We start from the raw sequence: 18,184 nt of genomic DNA, 5'->3' as shown, positions 1-18,184 counted from the left end.
GGCACTTCACACACGGAGGATCACGATGGCCCTGGGGACATTAGTCACCTTCCTGGCTAATGCAGGGAGATGATGTCATCAGCCATGTAGCTTCTCCTAACTCTGGGCCAACTGAGGCACATGGTCACAGTGCCTCTGTGACGAACAGGTTTCAAGGATTCTGACCTTTCAACCCACCCGTTTACCGTGCGCAGTTCCTGGGGTTCTGTCTTGGCAGACGTGTAAGATCGTCATCTCTTTTTTTCGACCCCAGGGGTGCTCCACTGACCCACATCCCCAGCCCTCTTTTGAGACAGGGTCTTGATAAATGGCTGGGATTACAGGCGTGAGCCACCACACCCAGCGCTGCTGTCCATGTTCTAGAATGTTTCCATCACCCCAAAAGGAACCCCAGCCCTCTAGCCTTCACCCCAGGTACCTGCTAATCCAGTCACGGCCCTGGCCTGGTCCCCTCATACAAGTGCACGTTGCATACGCACGTGGCCTCCTGCCTGGCCACCGCCTCCTCCAAGGGAGGTGACTCCAGGTGAGCGCTGGCTCCCCTCCCTCCTGTGGCCAGTCAGTCCTGTCATCGGGTGCTGCTTCAGGGCCTAGGGCAAAGTGCCCGCGGAGGGCGTGACGCTGCACGCAGGACACTGCCTGAGTCTGCTCCCTCCCCACGGTGCAGAGAGAAGCAGGCGGTGGCCAAGTCGCTGAAGCAGAAGGACAAGAAGCTGAAGGAGGTCCTGCTGCAGGTGGAGGACGAGCGCAAGATGGCGGAGCAGTACAAGGAGCAGGTAGCCTTGCGCCGGCCCCCGCCCAGGACCCCTGCCTGCCACCCCCCCCAGCAGCCTGACCCTGCGCCTCCCCCCGGCAGGCGGAGAAAGGAAACGCCAGAGTCAAGCAGCTCAAGAGGCAGCTGGAGGAGGCGGAGGAGGAGTCCCAGCGCGTCAACGCCAACCGCAGGAAGCTGCAGCGGGAGCTGGACGAGGCCACGGAGAGCAACGAGGCCATGGGCCGCGAGGTGTCCGCGCTCAAGAGCAAGCTCAGGTGAGCGGCCCTGGGGGCCACAGGACACCAACGAGGGCCAGGCACTGAGGCCCAGAGCAGAGCAGGCGACCGTGGGAGTGTGCCCATCTCCTTCAGAGCCTGCGTCCACGGCCAGAGGAACCGCCTCCTCCCTGGGCCTCCTCCGCACCTGCATCCTCAGCGCTGACCTTTTGCACTGGACCCGTCTCTGCAGGGCTCCTCCCCGCACCATGGCAACCAACTATCTCCCGAGGGCGCTGGGGTGCAGTCATGCTCAGCTGAGAGCCTCTGCACACCCCTGGTCCTCAGGGCCACCTCCACTCAGAGGTCTTGGCTCAGGGCACCGGCTCTCCCCCACACCACGTGTGCTCTGAGCTCTCAGCACTCAGGTCAGCTCCGGCACCTTCCCCATCCTGCCAGCCAGCCCAGGCCTCCTGGTTTGGCCACCAGACATCTTGTGGTTCAGGGCCACCTGGCTTTAGCTGTCGCCCTGGGGTCTTCACCCATTCACGGCCCCCGCACAACCCGCCCTTCTGCCTTCTCCACAGCTGCAGCGCAAAGGGGCCCAAGGAAAGCACCCGTCCCCACTGCGTGCTCTGACCCCCATGCTTGCCCTCTCACACAACCCCCACCCCATGGCCTTACTTCCTGTTTCACTAAAAACAGAAACGACCCTGAGACCACCACCAGCTTCCCCCTCTGTCCACCCTATGCCTGTGCTCATTCCCTCCACCTTTCCTCCACTTCTGGGCCTAACTGCCCGGCCCCCCGCCCAGGCCCAGGCCTCCTTAAACTCGACCCTCATTTGCTCAGGTGCCCTGAAGTCTCACCTTGCCCTGCTGCAGAGCTTCCCTCTGGTCAGCAGCAGGAGAAAACCAAGTCCCACTTCTGCCACCCCTTACCACGACACTCCCTGGGGACACAGTGCTGGTGGCCCTGCGTCTTTCCCAAGGCCTGGCCAGGGCTGCCTCCGGCCCTCACCCACCTATGGGACAGATAAGGCAAGAGGAGTGATGAGCTTTCTCTCTTGGCCTTCCCAGGCCCCACCCTCCCCTGCCTGTCCCCCTCTCAGAACTTGCCCGCCACTAGGCGGCCCTGGGGCCATCTTGGTTCTCATCTCTTTCCATCCATGGTGATCTCAGCTGGTCTTGTCCCTTGGGAATTTCCATCTTCAGCTAATAACTTTCTATCCAGTCCCCCTTGAACTTCCCCCTCAGCTGTCCTGAGGGCCGTTCCCCCACGCAGCCCCTGCAGTGAACCCACCCCTCACTCGGGCTTCTCACCGCGGGGTCCTGGTTCTCCTCTCCCCACATCCTACACCACCCTGTCGGAACAGCTCCTCAACTTCCTTCAAGCGTTCTTGCCACCGTCCCCCTCGTCTAGATCACAGGCTCCCGCTGTGGTCACCCAGGGACCTCCCGCTCCCGACTTCCCAACACAGCAGCCCAGGGATCCGGGCTAAGTGAAGCCGGAACTCCTCCTCCTGGGCCCAGCCGTCCTCAGCCACCACCCCCCTTTACAGTGTCTGATCCCACTGACCCCACGTGACCTCTGCCAGTAGGTGACCCTCATCTTCACTGCCTTGGGGACTTTGCAGTGGCTGCCTCCTCTCTGGGCCTGCTCTTTGCCCAGCTTTTTGCCAGGATGCCTCCCTCCCTGATCCTTACCCAGCCCCATGGTCATCTTGTGTCCATCTCCTGGGCCGGCGGGCCCATGAGCAGAGTTTCATCTGCTCCTCCCCAGGATAGCATTGGGCACCCAGGAAACCTCCAGTCACTGAGCCCTAAAGGTCCCCTTTGTCATTTACCTGAGCCTCTTGCACCTGCATTAATGTTGTTTGAAAGTAGCCATTTTAAACATTCACCTCTTTGCAACTAAACCAGCATCACCATCCTAACAGGTCACAAAGCTAAACACAGTGAAGTCGAAGCAGTTGTGGTCACCCTGAAGGCCACCTCTTGGCTACAAGGAGTAACGCACATGAGCAGCAGACTTGAGCAGTGCGAGGGGACGCCCTTCTCTGCAGTTCAGCTAGTTCAGAGCAGGCCCAGGAGCCCCCTGCCATCTCCGGGAGCACCCACACATAAGCCAAGGGGCTGGGTCAGGGCACCAAGGCTTCAAGGAGGCCCCAGTCTCTGTAAGATGAGGGCTTGTGGGTCTCGGTTAGATGGAACAGAATCTAGACCCAACTTTCTGGGTATAGCAGGGGCTTGGAAGCAGGGTCCAGGGGGTCAGTGGAGGAGAGCTGTGCTCCCACAACGTCCCCCCCGACACCCAGATTATGCCATGGAGAAGCTAGGCTGAGCCAGGGGCACACAGCCACTCCTGGCTTGTCTCTGCTCCTTTCTGGGGGGCTCAGTGATTCTTTGAGCCTGGGCAGAACCCCCGGCGCTAACCCTTCTTGGGTAGGACCGGCCAGTTTGCACACACAACAGGCCACCTCTGCTCAGTCTGTGGGGAGGGGGAGTAAACACAAACTTGGGCCCTAGGTCCCTTTGTGCCGGTGGCAAGCCCCACCAGCTCCTTGGCGCACAAGGAATTTCAGAGCCATCTGTTTCATCAGGTGAATCTTCACACCAGCCCTCTGTGGCCTGACCCAACACTGATACTTGCCATAGTGCTGGCCACCTCTGACCCAAACTGCACAGCCTCCCTTCTGCCTGGAGGTGTCTATGGTAACAAAGTGCCAGTTGGGGGGAAGCCAGCCAAGGCTCCCTTCTTTCCTGAATAGGTGTGCAGTGACAGATTCGCTGGCAGTCCCCAAATACAGCTCTGCAGGACAGAAGTTTTCTAACTTAAAACACTTGAGGTGCCACCCTCTCGCAGAGCTCCAGGTGCCTCTAGTGACCATAACCCTCTCAACCCGGCTCCTTCCTGCTAACCACTGGGGACTCTCTCTCTCTTTTCAGAGGGGCCCCCCCACAGGAAGCCTCGCAGTGACCACCAGGTATCAAGCCTCTGGCTGCAGCCCCTGTGTGTTCTGCTGTGTCCTTCCTGCCCGTGTCTCACCCCCCCCCCACACACACCCCCTGCCTTTTTTAAGTCCTGGCCAATTTCTGTGGGATTCCTACAAAATCTGAAAGTTCGGGTAACTTAGCGTCTTTTATGAAGCCCGAGAGCCTCAGGCCAAGTGGACCTCCCCTCCGGAGTGGCTTTCCTTCCTCCCTGGCAGTGCTTTGGCAGTGACACAGCACATCTGAGTCCCAGGGGGTCCTGAGAGACTGTGCTCACGTTGCTTGGGTTCCTCTTACCTGGGTGCTGACCCTTGCACAGTGACCACACCCCACTAAGTGAACAGGATGTTAGGCTCCGGGTCTGGCCCTGGAGAATGGAAGTAGCTTGAATTGGTCACACAGCAGGAGTGATAAAGCACAGTTCCTGGTGACCATGGCCCGGACTTGTCCCTCACAATTCAGCTTTCACAAACATGTGCGAAGGGCACAGCGCTCGCTGCCACGTCCTGGCAGGGCTTCGTCTGGCTGCTACCTGTACCTCTGGCACACGGGGTGGGACCCAGCCATAGAAGCCTCACAGGCGCGAGTTCAAGGCCCTGGGGATGGACGCCCCACCCGAGGAGCACAGGGGCCCTTCTGACGAGTGTGCAGAGGCCCCTGCTGCTCTGGGATTTTAACTTTTCCACACTGTGAAGTTGGACTGTAGGGACCCAAGTCCTTTTCTCGCCCCACTGAGAGGCCAGACAGGCCCCAGCTGGTGTCCACCTTCTCTTGAGGAAAATCTCAGCTTTGCTATGGCTACCGCATACTTAAGAGCTTCCGAGTGGGACCACCTGTTAGCAGGAAGTGGGATCCCTGCAGGTAGCTGGGGTGTCTGCTCTGGGGAGGCTCTTAGAACAGAATCCAAGTTCTCCAGGATGAGGAGACCCCCTACTTCCTGTGATAGAGTCGTCTAGGGCTTGAAGCCAAGTCCCGGGGCAGGGATCTGCTTCCAAGATGGAGGTTTCCGACTCCTCCTGTAGCCCACAGACCCCCCCCACCCCCACCCCCGGCACGAGGGGACTTGAGCCCCTAGCCAGGTCAGACACCATTTCCCAGGCTGGTCCATGGGGCTCGGAGCAGGGAGGGCCCCAGAGCAGCAGCACTGGAGCCACCAATGGCCATCTCTCCACCCTGGTCTTCAGGACCTTCTCTTGCTAAAGAGGAACCAGGGTCGGGGAGGTCACATTCAGAAAGGGTGCACAGTGCATCCTCTAACGTAGCTGGAGGTCTAGAAGCTTCCTCTGAAGCTGTCCTAGGAGGCTTTAGTTGGCCGGGGCTCTGATCGCTCATCTTGGGGACGCCCCGCTCAGCGATCTCGAACCTTGTTTACGCACGCCCCCAAGTCTCACCTGAGTCCGTTGTCCCCTGGCCTAGAGAATGGGTAAGGGCTCAGCCCGTGGCCACTCCGTCCAGCCTGTCTGCGCTGAGCAGGTCTTGGGTTGTCAAAAGCCTGCTTTCTGAGAGGTCCTAAAATGAGGTAAGGCCTGTTCTGCAACCCAGGTCAGACAGGTGGCTGGGCCTGCACACTCAGGTTTCCGTCACGCAGCAACGGTTCACTGCAGGTGGCAGACGTCCCCCTCCCCCCCAAAGCCTCTTCACACAAGCAGTCCTCCTTGGGAAACCAGCATGGGCCTGGAGCATGACTCGGGTGCATGACTCGGGCGCACAGCAGGCCCAGGGAAGAGGGGACAGGAGGGGTCCTGCCCACTGGGGCTCAAGGCCACCTTGGACTAACTGCTTCTCTACAAATGTTCGTCGAGCACCTCTCTTGTGCCCTGCATGGTATATACCACAGTGAGCAAAACAGGCACCCCACACACCGTCCCCGTGTGGGGACTCAACCAGGAGTCTCCAATCCAGCAGGGCACCGTCTTGCCCTGCGGCCAGGGGGCACCCCTCTGCACCCCGACTTGTTTCCTTCTCACTGCCCTTGGTGTCCACTTCTAAAACCTTTCAATGGACACCCCCATTTTTCTTTCGGAAGTACAGAGGGTGGCAGGCGGAGGAGGACTCGGCATGGTCCCCTCCTTCCCAGCTGCCCTCCTGGGCCTGGATAACAACAAGGGGACTCACTACCCACCCCGCCTTTTACCCCTCTCCTCCTATCCAAGTTCAAGTCCACAGCAGACCAGAGCCCTGGGGTCATCGAATGACCAGGCTCGATGGCTTTAAAGCAGATCATCTCTCTTTGAAAAGAATCTCCTGACCCCCGCTCAGCTTCGAATGGTAACTGAGCAGACCCGACTCAGCTGCTGCCCTGAGCCTGGCGGAGGGGTCTCATTGTGTCCAGGCCCAGTGCTTGGTCTCTGCCCCTGATGAACACCTCTTCCAACCTCGAGAGGATTGCTTTACCACAGAGAAACGTTTCTTATTAAAATCCACAGGCGGGGAAACGAGACCTCGTTTGTTCCTGCCAGGAGGTCTGGAGGCCGCAGGGTCATAGAAAACGCAGACGGATCTGAGGAGGAGCTGGACGCCCGTGATGCAGACTTCAATGGAACCAAGGCCAGTGAATAAACTCAGAGTTCTGCACGAGGGCCGCAGGGGGATCGCCAGACTTACCACCGACCAGCAGACTCTGAGCCCTTCCCAGCGTCAGACTCACCGACACCCCACACCAACCAGGAAAGAAAGCTCCCCCTGCCATCGGGGTGTGGATTCGGCTTTTAGGACCCCAGGAGAAAAGCCCCAGACGAGACACAGGAACGGCCCCCACATCGCTGGACCGGGCAAGTGTCGAGTTTTAAGAAAAGCCATAGTGACCAGTCACCAGCGCCTTTGTTCACATGAAATGGGGAGAAAGCTGCCATCCCGGGCGCCCCTGCCCCCGACCCTGTCTGCTCCCAGCTCGACCCCAACCTGCGGACCCCTCCACCTTCCGGAGTCCAGCCTTGTTTGAGAATTCTCCCCCTCTCCTGGCGGCCACACTTGACACACACAGTTCACCACAAGCCCAGTGCCTTCCATAGCCACGTGAAGCCAACACTGTACCTTGACTGTACTGCCACTGTCACCAATAAAAGGTTATAAACCACGAGCACAGGGTCGGCTTTTCTGTTGAGCATCTGTTTGGTTTTTTACAGAGCAAAGAAATGGGGCAGGGGGCACCCTCACTCAATTCTCACCGTGACCCAACAGGGTGATAACTCCCCCAAAAATGGGGACACTGAGGCCTAGGGAGGAGAGACCGGTGGCCCCAGGTCCCATGGCTGGCGAGATGCAGTGTGAGGCTGTCTGAGGAGGGAGGTGGCCCGGGATCCAGGAGGGCTCTGCCCCTGCCCTGGACCAGGACCAGGGAGACTATCCTCACTGATCAGAACCCACGAGAACCTACTGGTTGTGCATCCTTGATCCAAACCCCCACATCCTTTTCAGCACCAGCATGACAACAGAAGTAGAAGCTCCAAGCGTGACCCCAGGTGAGGTCCCAGGCACAACGCGGGTGCATGGGAGCACCACCTTCAGGCTGTGTGTGGAAGGCCTATGCGAAATATGGTGTTTGGGGTTTTTTTGGTAGACTTGGATCCATCCCCAACATACCTCATTTCTATCTGCAAGTATCCTAATTTTTTTAAAGACCAACATCCAAAACACTTCTGGTCCCAAGCATCTTGAATAGGGGATGTTCAGCCGTAATATGGCAAATACAAGATTTCTTTGATGTTTTTAAAGTTGACTGTCCTCTGCCCATCAGGGGAGTAGTTGACCGTCTCAGTAAATATCTTAGCCTTTGTGGCTCCGGGCTCTGACGCACAGCTTTTTTTTTTTTTTTTTAAAACCCTTAAAAGCATCAAGACCTTCTTGGCAGGTTGGTCCTACAAAGCCCAGGGCCCTTCCCTTCTTCCAGTGCTTCAGGCACGTCTTGCAAAACTTCTCTCACACCAACGACACCACAGACCGACACAGAGGGGAGAGGTGAGGACAGGAACCCGGAACCTCAGCAGCACCCCGGGTCCTAACACCCTTGAAGGGGGGCCCAGGCGTCGCCCAGCATTCCCAGCAGGCTGACCTGCAGGGAAATTTTTAAAAAGCAGTTTTTTTTCCCATATTTTGTGACTTGGTTAAAAAAAAAAAAAAAAGTTTTCACAAGCTCACAAGCCAACGCGGAGGCAGATCCCACGAGGCACGAACCAGCTGCACATGGGTCCCTCTTGATTTTATTGTTCTTTTAAAAAATCAAAGTCCATCTTTTACTGACACAGGTTAGGATGCTTTCGGGGACAAAATCCAGCACAGAGGCTGAATCCCCTGAACTCGGGCAGCACTCGAGAAGCCGTCTTCATCCCAAGGTTATTGGGCTGGGCAGGAAAGCGGGCCACCAGGCTGGGCGCGGTTCCCGTGGCTGGGTGTGCCGTCCACCCATGTCCGAGGGCGGGCGTGCAGCGCGGCCAGCAGAGCAGACTCGCCTCGACCCGGGATCCCACGGCGGGTCTCCTCCCACCACAGGCGCACTGCGACCTCGTGCTCCTTTCTCATTTGAAGGCCACCCTGGCTATCTTACGATGATCTCATGTTTCCAAGTCCTGTTCTCAGGGCTGTGTCACTGCAGCCACTCCACCCCAAGGTCTCCATGCAGATGTCCACACGAGGGCAGAGGACTCAGGAAGACCAGGATGAGCATTTACCAGAGGACAGACTTCCCACTGACCCTGACCCACCTGAGAATGACTCTGAAAGTCGTCTAACCTCAGTGAGAGGCAGGCGACTGCCCCAGAGGCACGGGACACGGTTTGAAAAGGCACAATGTGTCCTCCGTTCTCCACTCCTGGATGCAGGCTCAGGGCTGATTTCAGGGCACTGTGAGGCCCGGGAGGGTCTGTCCTTGAAGACAGCTCCAGGGGCCAGGGCCGGGGAGGCGAGCCCAGGGGAGCGCAGCGCCCCCATGGGGGAACCCAAACACAAGAAGCACCGCTCAGGGCCACGGGGACTCGGGCACTGACATGGGGGCGCCTCATCACCCACAGTCTCACACTTCTCAGGGGCCCACTTTATCCCTGCCTCTGGGATGTGCACACCGACAGTGACGCTAGGGACAGAGACATCATTTCATGGGGATGACACCAGGGCCCCAGGTGACAGCCTTGGTCCTTGGTTTGGGCCACGCAGCACCAGCAAACCACAGTGACTGCTGGCTCCCATTTCTCAAACTAACACCAAAAGCCTATTGGGCAGGGGACGTGGCGACGCACCCTCCGGCGGGCTCCAGCTCTGGGCTCCTAGAACAACAGCTTGACCACCCCCGGGGCGGGCGGCGGCGGCGAGGAGGACCGTGAGGGCGGCTTCCCGAGGTCCAGGCGTTTTCCCAACCTTCAGACAGAGCAAGCCAGAGTCAGATGACAGGACAGAGGTGACACGGCGGCTAACAGGGGCCTAGAAGGACCTAAGAATGTCAAGAGAGGGAGCACGTCTCACGGGGTCTCGATGCTCCCCCCCACCCCGTGATGAAGAACAGACACTGGCCACCTGGCTCTCGTGTCCTCAAGCCGTCTCTCAGAAGACACCTGAAAACACCCGCTTCTCACCTGTCGATTAAAGTGTGTGTGCGTTGGGGGGGGCACTGGGACCTGAACCCAGGGCTTGCATCCCATAAGCTAAAACTTCAGCCCCCAAATTTAAAATGTGCAGAAGTAAAAATTAAATTTTAAAACAAATCTGTGCAGGGCGCAGTGGTGCACACCTGTCATCCCAGTGGCTCAGGAGGCTGAGGCAAGAGGATTGTGAGTTCAAAGCCAGCCTCAGCAACGGTGCGGCACTAAGCAACTCAATGAGACCCTGTCTCTAAATACAAAATAGGGCTGGGAGTGTGGCTCAGTGGTCAAGTGCCCCCGAGTTCAATGCCCAGTACCCCCACCGCCCCTGCCAGCACCCCCCCCCGAAAAACAAATATGCTTCTAGATGTCTAAGTGCATGCCACGGAAACCCACTGAGCTTCCTGCCAGGTGCCTGCCACCTGCCAGGTTCATATGGGGAGGACCAGATTTACATCCAGGAGGACGGTGGTTCCTTCTGGGGAACTCCTGTGTCTGGAGGTAGCCCTGGTTTTCTTCAGGCAAGAAAATCTGTGAGGCTGCTGGAGGTCAGACTGGGCCTCTCTCCAGGACTCTAGCCTGGCCAGAGCGCAGTCAGTCCCTTCAGATTCCTGAAGGTGCTACGGGCTTAGAAGTAAGAAAATCCTCTGAGAGAAGCAGAGCAAGCTCACAGGACAAGGGATCCTCATAGGACATTCCCAGGGCGTGACTCCACGCTGGGGCTGCAGAATCAAATTATAGCAATGGCCCTCTTTGTGGCCAATTCTCAAACCAGAGGTCACCTCGTTCGGTCTCAAGGAAAAGGAGGGCAAGGTTCACTGAAATGATCCTACAACTCAGAAGGGGGGGCAATGGGTGGGGTTAGCGTCTCCCACGCGGAGCACACGGAGGCCCACCCTACCTAGAGCACAGCAAAAGCTACTGACCCTTTATCACTCAGAGGTCCGCCGCTGCTGCTGGTCCGTCTGTCCCCGCCGTCTCTGTTCTTGCTCCCCCGCCCTGAGGCAGGGCCGCCTGTCCGGTTTGGGGACTGGTCATACACGAAGTTCCGGCAGGAGGCGAGTTTGGACTCCAGTGCCTGGAGAGAAGTCAGCTTTCATCTCTCAGGGCAGGAACACCCCTCTCACCCACAGAGAGGATGAAACGGTGGTTCCTGGACGGTGCTGCGCTGGAATTCCCAGGGGTGGGCCAGAGGAACCCAAGTAGCTCTAAGACTTAGAACCTCTTGCCCCAGATACCCAGGAGCTTCCTGGAGAATCGCTAACTGCTTTATTGTCCAACTCCGCCCATAGGAAACATGAACTCAGCTTCCAGCTGGACACTCTTCTGTTGACCTCATGGAGCCTGCACAGAGTGGCAGGAGGGTTCCACAGGGACTTGAACTTGCAGTGGAGAGACCCTGAGGAAACCGAAGGGCAGTGAGAGCTCCCTGGGCCTCTTTGTATTCTAACTGGGCTAAATATTCAGAGACCTGCTAATGCAACAGAAAGAGAGGCCAAAGCCACGGCCAAAGGAAGGAGTGGCCAGCTTCCGTGAAGCTGTAGCCACCAACACACACGTGCTGCTCAGTGACTAGCCGGCAGGACTGCAGTCACAAGGCCTCTCGGGCACCTTCTTTAAAAATGAAAGAAACAGGGCTGCAGCTGCGGCTCAGGGGTAGAGCACTTGCCTCCCATGCCTGAGGCCCTGGGTTCGATCCTCAGCACCACATAAAAATAAAGATACTGTGTGTCCAGCTACAACTAAGAAAATATTCTAAAAAGAAATGAAAGAAACAACTACCAAGATTCCCTGTGCTATGGCTTAAGCACAATAGAATCCCTCCCTGTAATGAATGTAAAACCTGGAAGGACAAGTTCTTAAGAGGTCCATTAAACTCCCTGAGAAACCAAGCAGAGAAAGCCATTTACAAATGGCCCTCAGTTTTTTCATAGTAAGAAAAAAAAAAAAAAAAAATCAGCCTGAATTGAAGGGGAAAATGGTTCAAGGAAAATAAAGATACACCCTGGGTGAGGTGAGAGGGAAGGCCGGCTCGGGGCTCGGGGCTCTGGCAACTGCCACAGGAGAAGCCGACCTGCTCAGGGATGGACCAGCCACAGGGGAGAGGGCCTGGTGTGTGCAGGGCCTTACCCCTACTTTCCGAAGCAGGTCCCCCACGATGTTGAGGGCTGAAATCCGGGCTGCAGGTGTGAGGGGGGTCCCACTGTTGGAGTTGTCCAGACCTGGGTGTGCAAAGAGAAGTGCGTGTCACACACCAGCCTTCAGACCTGGGTGTGCAAAGAGAAGCACGTGTCACACACCAGCCTTCACCCGTGTTCTGACACGTCCAGATCTGAGGCAGTGGGGGCGGGAGGGAAGCGGCTGCCTTCTCTCTGACCAGGAGGTAGCTGAGTGATGTGCCGAGACCTGCTGACGACTGACTCTGCTCCTTGTGAAGACCCCACCGAGCACCTATGTTCACGCGTTCATTTTGTCGAAGTCCTCTTGAAACCCTAGGAGTCCACACAGCCAGCCCCGGCTCCTGTTCCAGGCAGCTAGCTCTCACATTAGCTGTGTAAATGTGACATTTACACAGGAAGCGAGTCGGAGCACAAAGCACTCTGCTCGGCAGAGACCCCTCCCCAAAGTGGCTCCGTGGACCAGCCGCTCTTGGGTGCTGGTCAGAAAGGCAAAGTCACCCAGACCAGCCAAACCTGAGGAGACTTTAACTCATCCCCAGGAGTCCTGCTCAGGACTCCTGGAAGAGAGGGAAAGTGCTCCAAGCAGGACTCTAGGACCCTCCCCACCTCTTCGTCGCCAGGGGACAAGCTATGGGCCCTGGAGCCAGCCTGCCTGGGTTCTCACCCCAACTCTGCCATTGACTCCCAAGGGATGCCGGGCAGCTCTGGGACGCAGGGCCTCGGTCTCCACTCTCTCCAGATGGGGATAGCTCTGACATCAAGGGCCCGAGGCGAGTACTGTGAGGCCACACGCAGAGCCCTTCAAGCTCGGTGGCCAGCAGACCTGTCCTTTGGTCCTGGCTGTCTGTGGCCTGATCAGGGTGTCCCAGCTGAGCACTCAGCACAGGGCAGAATTCAAACCTCTCTGGTTCTGCCGCTCAGCACAGTTTCCTGGGTCCCCTTGGGATGGAGGAGCTGCTGGTCCCACGAGGCTTTGACTTTCGAGCTGGGGGCCTCACTGAGTGGCCCCCGCCAGCCTCAAGCCCGATTCTCTTGCCTCAGCTTCCCAAGCTGCTGGGGTCACAGGCCCAGCCCACAAGGCTTTGTGTCCACGATGCTTTTCACACTTTTTTATTGGTCATTCAACTGGGGGATTTCATATTTGAAAAGGTCTCTGGTGAAGAATGGCCACATCTGCGGGACGGAGCCCACTTCCTGTGGCAGGAGTGAGCAGTGGGTGCCCCTCTAGATAGGGTTTCTGTCCTTCACCAGGGACCCCGCCGCTCCCTACTGCCTCACATCCTGGACACTCCCCTCATTCACCACAGTGCCCTGGCGTGCCGAGTGCCCCAGACTGCCCCTGCCGTCCAGCCCGGCCCAGGTCCCCTCACCCAGGACCCACCCAGGTTCTCAGTGGGCCAAGCTGCGTGAAACCACCACCCTGCGGATCCCCTGTTGCCTCACCACGTTTGAACGTCCCCGGTGTGTTTAGGCCGGAGCTGGGTCCTCGATGTGCTATGGGCGTGGACGGCACGGAGCCCGTGGCCTGCACGGCTGTGTCCGTCCTCTCAGCTTCGGCCGAGCTGGGCATGGGCGTCCTGGGCTTCTCCTGCTTCTGCTGCACAGCCAGCTCCTGCCGCAAATCTGCACCAGGAGAAGAATCCAGAAATGGGAGTCCTGCTCTGGGGCGGGGGGTGGGGCGGCCCACAAGGAGAGGGGAGAAAACTCCAGGAGGAAGCCCCAGGTGGAGGGAGACCCTCGCGACCCTGCCGAGCAGCTTGGCCAACTATGTGATCTGGTTTCTGAGTTAAAAAAAAAAAAAAAAAAAGGTTTAAAAATGTTTAAAACTGCGGTAGCGACACGTTACGTCTTTTATTGTTAAAGAAATTCAACGCAGCAGTGCACACAGGGTCCCAGTGCAATGAGGGTGTGCGTTCCCCCAGAAGCACTGCTCCCCGCCCAATGCCCCGTGACTCCTGAGTGGTCCCAACACTCGGGACATCTTCTCAACCCTTTTCTTCTGGGTTGTAGCATCTTTCCCCTTTTATATTTAAAACCCTCCAGTGTTTTACTGGTGCATCACAACCACACACAACAGTGGGAGTCACTGTCACACATTCTACAGGCACACAATGCGACGTACACTTTGGTCAATATGGCTCCTCAGTATTTCCCCGCCCCCTGGTCCCTCCCCTCTGCTCTGCTGGTCTCCCTTCAATTTTCATGAGATTCCCCCCAACCATTCTTTTCCTTTTTCCTTTCGAATTTCCACATGAGAGAAAGTACAAGACCCTTGACTTTCTGAGTTTCACAGAACACTCTCAAGTTCCATCCATTTTCCTGCAAAGGACATTCATTCTTTTTTTATGGCTGAATAAAACTCCATTGTGTATTTATACCACTTTTTTTTTCATCCATTCATCTAAAACGGGGGATTACATATTTGGAAAGAAGGTCTCTGGTGAAGAATGGCCACATCTGTGTCATGAGCCCACACTCCTTGTGGGAGGAGTGAGCTGCCCCTCTAGATAGGGTTTCTGTCCTTCTCCAGAGACCCTGCCACTCCCTACTGCCTCACGTCCTATTTAGTATCTAACCCTTGTTTCATTTTAACAAATGTCTAACGTTCCATAAACCATACCTAAGTAATATTTTCAGCCACTTCATGATGGTGTAGCAGTTACTACAGTTGACATTCCTTATTCCAGAATGCTGGGACAAGAAGTGCTTCAGATTTTGTAGTTTTTTCCAAATTTGGAAAATATTTACATAGATTTCACTGGCTGAACATCCCTAATCTGAAAATCTGAACTGGTTCAAAATCTAAAACTTCAGTGGTACTTTTTAAATGTAACAGTTGGGGTTTTTCGTTGTTCTCTTAAATCCCCTACCTACTTACTACATATCAGAAATCAAATCAATCTTATAAACAACTAGGACTTCAAAAAAAAGTCATCCTGGACGTCTCATGAATGCACGCAGTGGTGAGTCCAAAAGCCTTAAGTCAGGAACCGCCACGCTCACGCGGACGAGGTTCAGAGTTCTAAGTCACATGAGGCCATTCCACCAGGAGGAAACTCTTGTGCTCCTACTGAGGTCCAAGCCAGCTTGGCTTGGCTCCTGTGTTGATTACGGACTAAGAAGCATCTTTCCTGAAATGAATTCTGCTGCTGAGGCAAAACCCCAAAGCAAGCCCTTAATCTGTGAACCCTAAAGCTATTTCTGTGAATACCGAAGGGGGGGGGGTTTACAGATGATCCCTAAACACTGAGGGCAGCTGACAATTCTGAGGTTGGAGAGGGACCAAGGCAAGGGACTGCCCAGGGTGGTCCCGGTCCTCTGCCTGGCTAACTGGGTGCAGAGAGGGGGACGGGTCTCCAGGGAAGGCAGCGCTGGGCAAGGCCAGGGGACAGGTACTGTCAGGGAGGAAGAGAGGACCACACCCGTGAAGTTGCAGGACAAGGCCCAGGCCCTCCTGACCTCTGGCTTCGTCCTTCAGCCGCTGGACGGACTCTAGAAGGTTCTCCTTCTCATCAAGTTCACTTTCCAGGAAGGCGTTTCTTTCAATAGCTTGATTCAGGCGCTGCTCAAAGTCTTCCAGGGACATGATGGTGGCTCTAGATAAGAGAAAAGCAAAGCTGTCCAGGAGGGCAAGGGGCAGCATCCACCGGTACCTACAGACCCAGGAGACACTGCAGGTCAGATATACCTGGGCCCAAATCCCAGCACTGGGCTTCCTACATGCCAGACTGGGATAGGTCCCTTAGCCTCAGGGACCCAAGCCACAGACCTAGGCAGGTCCTTTAGCCTCAGGGGCTCAGGCTGCTGACTGAGGAATGGGAGTCACCCAGGAGCACAGAGGTGAGTAAGGCACTGTGCACACTGCCCCAGCAACCAGCCAGGGCCTCAGCAGAGGACATGACCCACCCAGTCCCTGGTGAGTAGCCAACTCCGCCTTCTCTTGGAAGTTCACAATGCAAACTAGTACAGAGAACTGCCTAATAAACACTGATGCAATTCAGCAACACTCGTTTAAACAGGCAGAAGAGACAGCGCAATTACTTTAGAAAGCTCTGAAGGCCCAGCCCAGGCCAGCTGCCCTGCCAACAATCCCTGTGAACAGAGAGGACGTCACCCTGGGGCACAGCAGTGAGGGGGCTGAGAAGGGCCGTAATGGAAGGAAGAGTTTGGCTCTGGCAAGCTTCTTTCTCTGGGTCTCCGCTTCCTCGCGTGTGAAGCAGGCATGGCAGTGGTGTCCCCAGGTAAGAGCTGGGGGATAAAGGAAGACGAAGAGCACCTGCAGGGGCGCCACACCAAGCGCCAGTGATTTTGTCTTTGCGGTGCTGGGGAAGAAGCCCAGGGCCTCACGCACACTAGGCAAGCGCTCTCCCCCCAGAGACTTTTATTTGTGACCTGTGTTGGTCTCCAGAGGGCCTTTACCGCCCTGCTAACTATAGTCCATGGTGGCTGGAAACACGCTTGGCATGAACCAGGAACCAACACCAAGCTTCTCCATGGAGGCCTGAGTGTCCTTGTCCCTTTGCCTGCAAAGCAAGCTGGGATTCCTTCCCTCCTTCAACGTCTACCTGGAGTCACATTCGTACCCACCCTGGGAGAGTCTTTGGAAGAAGTGGGATAATTCACCAGAAGAGGCTAATTCAAAACAACAAAGGGATGGCACCCAGGAGCACAAGAACCAGTTAAAATGCCCTCACACGACCACGAACGTCGCACATCTAGGAATCCTGTGACAACGAACACGCAAGGACACAAGACGCCGAGGAAACACAGACGTGCTATTCATGGAGCGGAGGACCCAGTATCAGGAAGGAGTCGGCTCTCCAGGAGCTCATGACAAACCTGCTACCATTTTCACAAAGACACAGGACTGGGGCGGAAGACTTGAAGGATCCCGTGATAATGAAACAAGAACGGCTGGAGAGCGGTTGGGGTGTAGCCCCCTGGTGAGGCCCCGGGTTCAGTCCTCGGGGAGCTGGCCCTGGCAGGCAGAAGACACGCTACCCTAGAGCCTCAGTACTGAATGACGGCAGGTCCTGGTGAGAAGGACAGGCAGCCCGGGGGGACTTCAGGTCCAGAGGTAGAGGCAAAAATGACCACGGCACATGGTCCAGCAGCACCACACACCCTGGGGGAAGATGGCCAGTTCAGGTCTAGGCTTAGGCGGCCGCCTGGAAAAGGGGGGTTGGATTCCAAACTCTTGGTGCAGCCCAAGATAAATGCCATCGGCGTCAGAAACTTAAACTCAGTATTTGCTCCAAATCGAGTATTTGGCTTCTGGAACGACGGAGAACTGAAGACCTCAGCGGCGTTCCTGCCATTTCTGCTCCAGCGTCCGCAGTCTTGTGACGTGCGTGACCAGCACGATGGCACTGATAATACTGGCAAGCCACGTCCTTCAGAGTCACTGTGACTACTGCAGAATTTGCTTTCCAATAAAAGGTCAGCATCCTGATGATAACCCAAGTTAAAATTACCTCCTGGGCTCTATATGTTGAGATTCTACCTGTCGACTGATCAATTATAAGTGTATTTACTAGAAGAGTAAAATGTGCAAGGATTAATGGCTGGAAGCTGCTACTGTCGTGTACTGTTAAGAGCTTGAAGAGAGTCAGATAGGGAAACGGTTTTCCGGAAAACAACAGATTTATCAGATAAAAACACGCAGGTGATAAGATCAATCCACTTTAATTTCTGTGGAAATTTTTGGTGTCTTAACGCTTATGTATGAAATAAAATAACTTTTAAGGGTTGTATTTAAATTTAGCGTCTTCTAGTGAGGCCCCCAGTCTTTCAAGCCATCCTTGCCCAAGGTCCCCTCCCCCGTGGAAGGTGAGTCAGTACTTGTACAGGTGTGCAGCATCAGGACAGGAAGAAGGACCGCCGATGGTGCTGAAAAGTGCCGTTGCTGCAACAGAATGTCCTGTTTCCCAAACGGGACTGTTCAACGTTCATAATAAAATCTTCACGTTAAAGTTCCTGTGAAACAACAAAGCTTGGCATTCTAGAGATTCATCAGTCCCGTCATGGTGCCTCGGGCTGCTACTTCTTCACTGAGAGAGAAGAGGAGGGACAAAGAAAGGGAGGAGAAAAAATGCCAGAAGAAAAGCGGCTAAGTGGCGCCAGGACTGAGCAAGGAGCAGGGCTACGCGGAAGCCAAAAGCCGACGCACCAGTAAAGACACCACGGGCAAAGCCGGGGACCAGGGCCAGCTCCCAACACTCCCAACTCATATCAGGTATATAAGAACATCCTGAGAATAATGAAAAGCAAACAACAACAACAAAAACCCACCAACCAAAGACAGCTGGAGCTGGGGCTCGCTGGCAGATGGCTGCCCAGCACGAGGGAGGCCCTGGTCTGACCCCCAGGACAGTCCAGAGTAAGGGAAATGACATAGTTCTGCAGTATATGAAAAGAAACTCAAAGTCACTTAGGATTCAGAAATCAGCCTGTTTCTCACCTCTTAGGAAGA

General features: G+C 55.9%; 2 protein-coding genes across 8 annotated transcripts in view; one reads left to right on the top strand and one right to left on the bottom strand.

The window, feature by feature from the left end:
- The window catches only part of Myh11 (myosin heavy chain 11), an 89,925-nt gene extending 82,884 nt beyond the window's left edge, over positions 1-7,041 (top strand). For 2 of the 3 annotated variants that reach the window (XM_027940452.3, XM_071605664.1), the window contains exons 39-41: positions 668-776; positions 857-1,029; positions 6,389-7,041. In XM_027940452.3, coding sequence (XP_027796253.2) covers positions 668-776; positions 857-1,029; positions 6,389-6,521 — 415 coding nt within the window. In that variant the 3' untranslated portion in view covers positions 6,522-7,041. Of the gene's footprint in view, positions 1-667; positions 777-856; positions 1,030-3,917; positions 3,956-6,388 lie in introns of all 3 variants that reach the window. The other variant, XM_027940454.2, reaches the window with a different exon arrangement.
- Nde1 (nudE neurodevelopment protein 1) overlaps positions 1-18,184 on the bottom strand; it is a 41,835-nt gene that overhangs the window by 5,465 nt on the left and 18,186 nt on the right. For 3 of the 5 annotated variants that reach the window (XM_027940456.2, XM_071605666.1, XM_071605667.1), the window contains 5 exons: positions 15,172-15,308; positions 13,156-13,335; positions 11,663-11,754; positions 10,459-10,610; positions 8,144-9,311 (listed from right to left, as the gene is read on the bottom strand). In XM_027940456.2, the coding sequence (XP_027796257.1) occupies positions 9,221-9,311; positions 10,459-10,610; positions 11,663-11,754; positions 13,156-13,335; positions 15,172-15,308 (652 nt within the window). In that variant the 3' untranslated portion in view covers positions 8,144-9,220. Of the gene's footprint in view, positions 1-8,143; positions 9,312-9,359; positions 9,385-10,458; positions 10,611-11,662; positions 11,755-13,155; positions 13,336-15,171; positions 15,309-18,184 lie in introns of those variants that run through there. The other 2 variants (XM_027940455.3, XM_027940458.2) reach the window with 2 other exon arrangements.

Source organism: Marmota flaviventris, chromosome 19 (genome assembly GCF_047511675.1).
Source record: "Marmota flaviventris isolate mMarFla1 chromosome 19, mMarFla1.hap1, whole genome shotgun sequence".
Classification (NCBI taxonomy): Eukaryota; Metazoa; Chordata; class Mammalia; order Rodentia; family Sciuridae; genus Marmota; species Marmota flaviventris.
The sequence above is the reverse complement of the archived record's forward strand: the minus strand, read 5'-3'. Positions and strand labels throughout refer to the sequence as shown.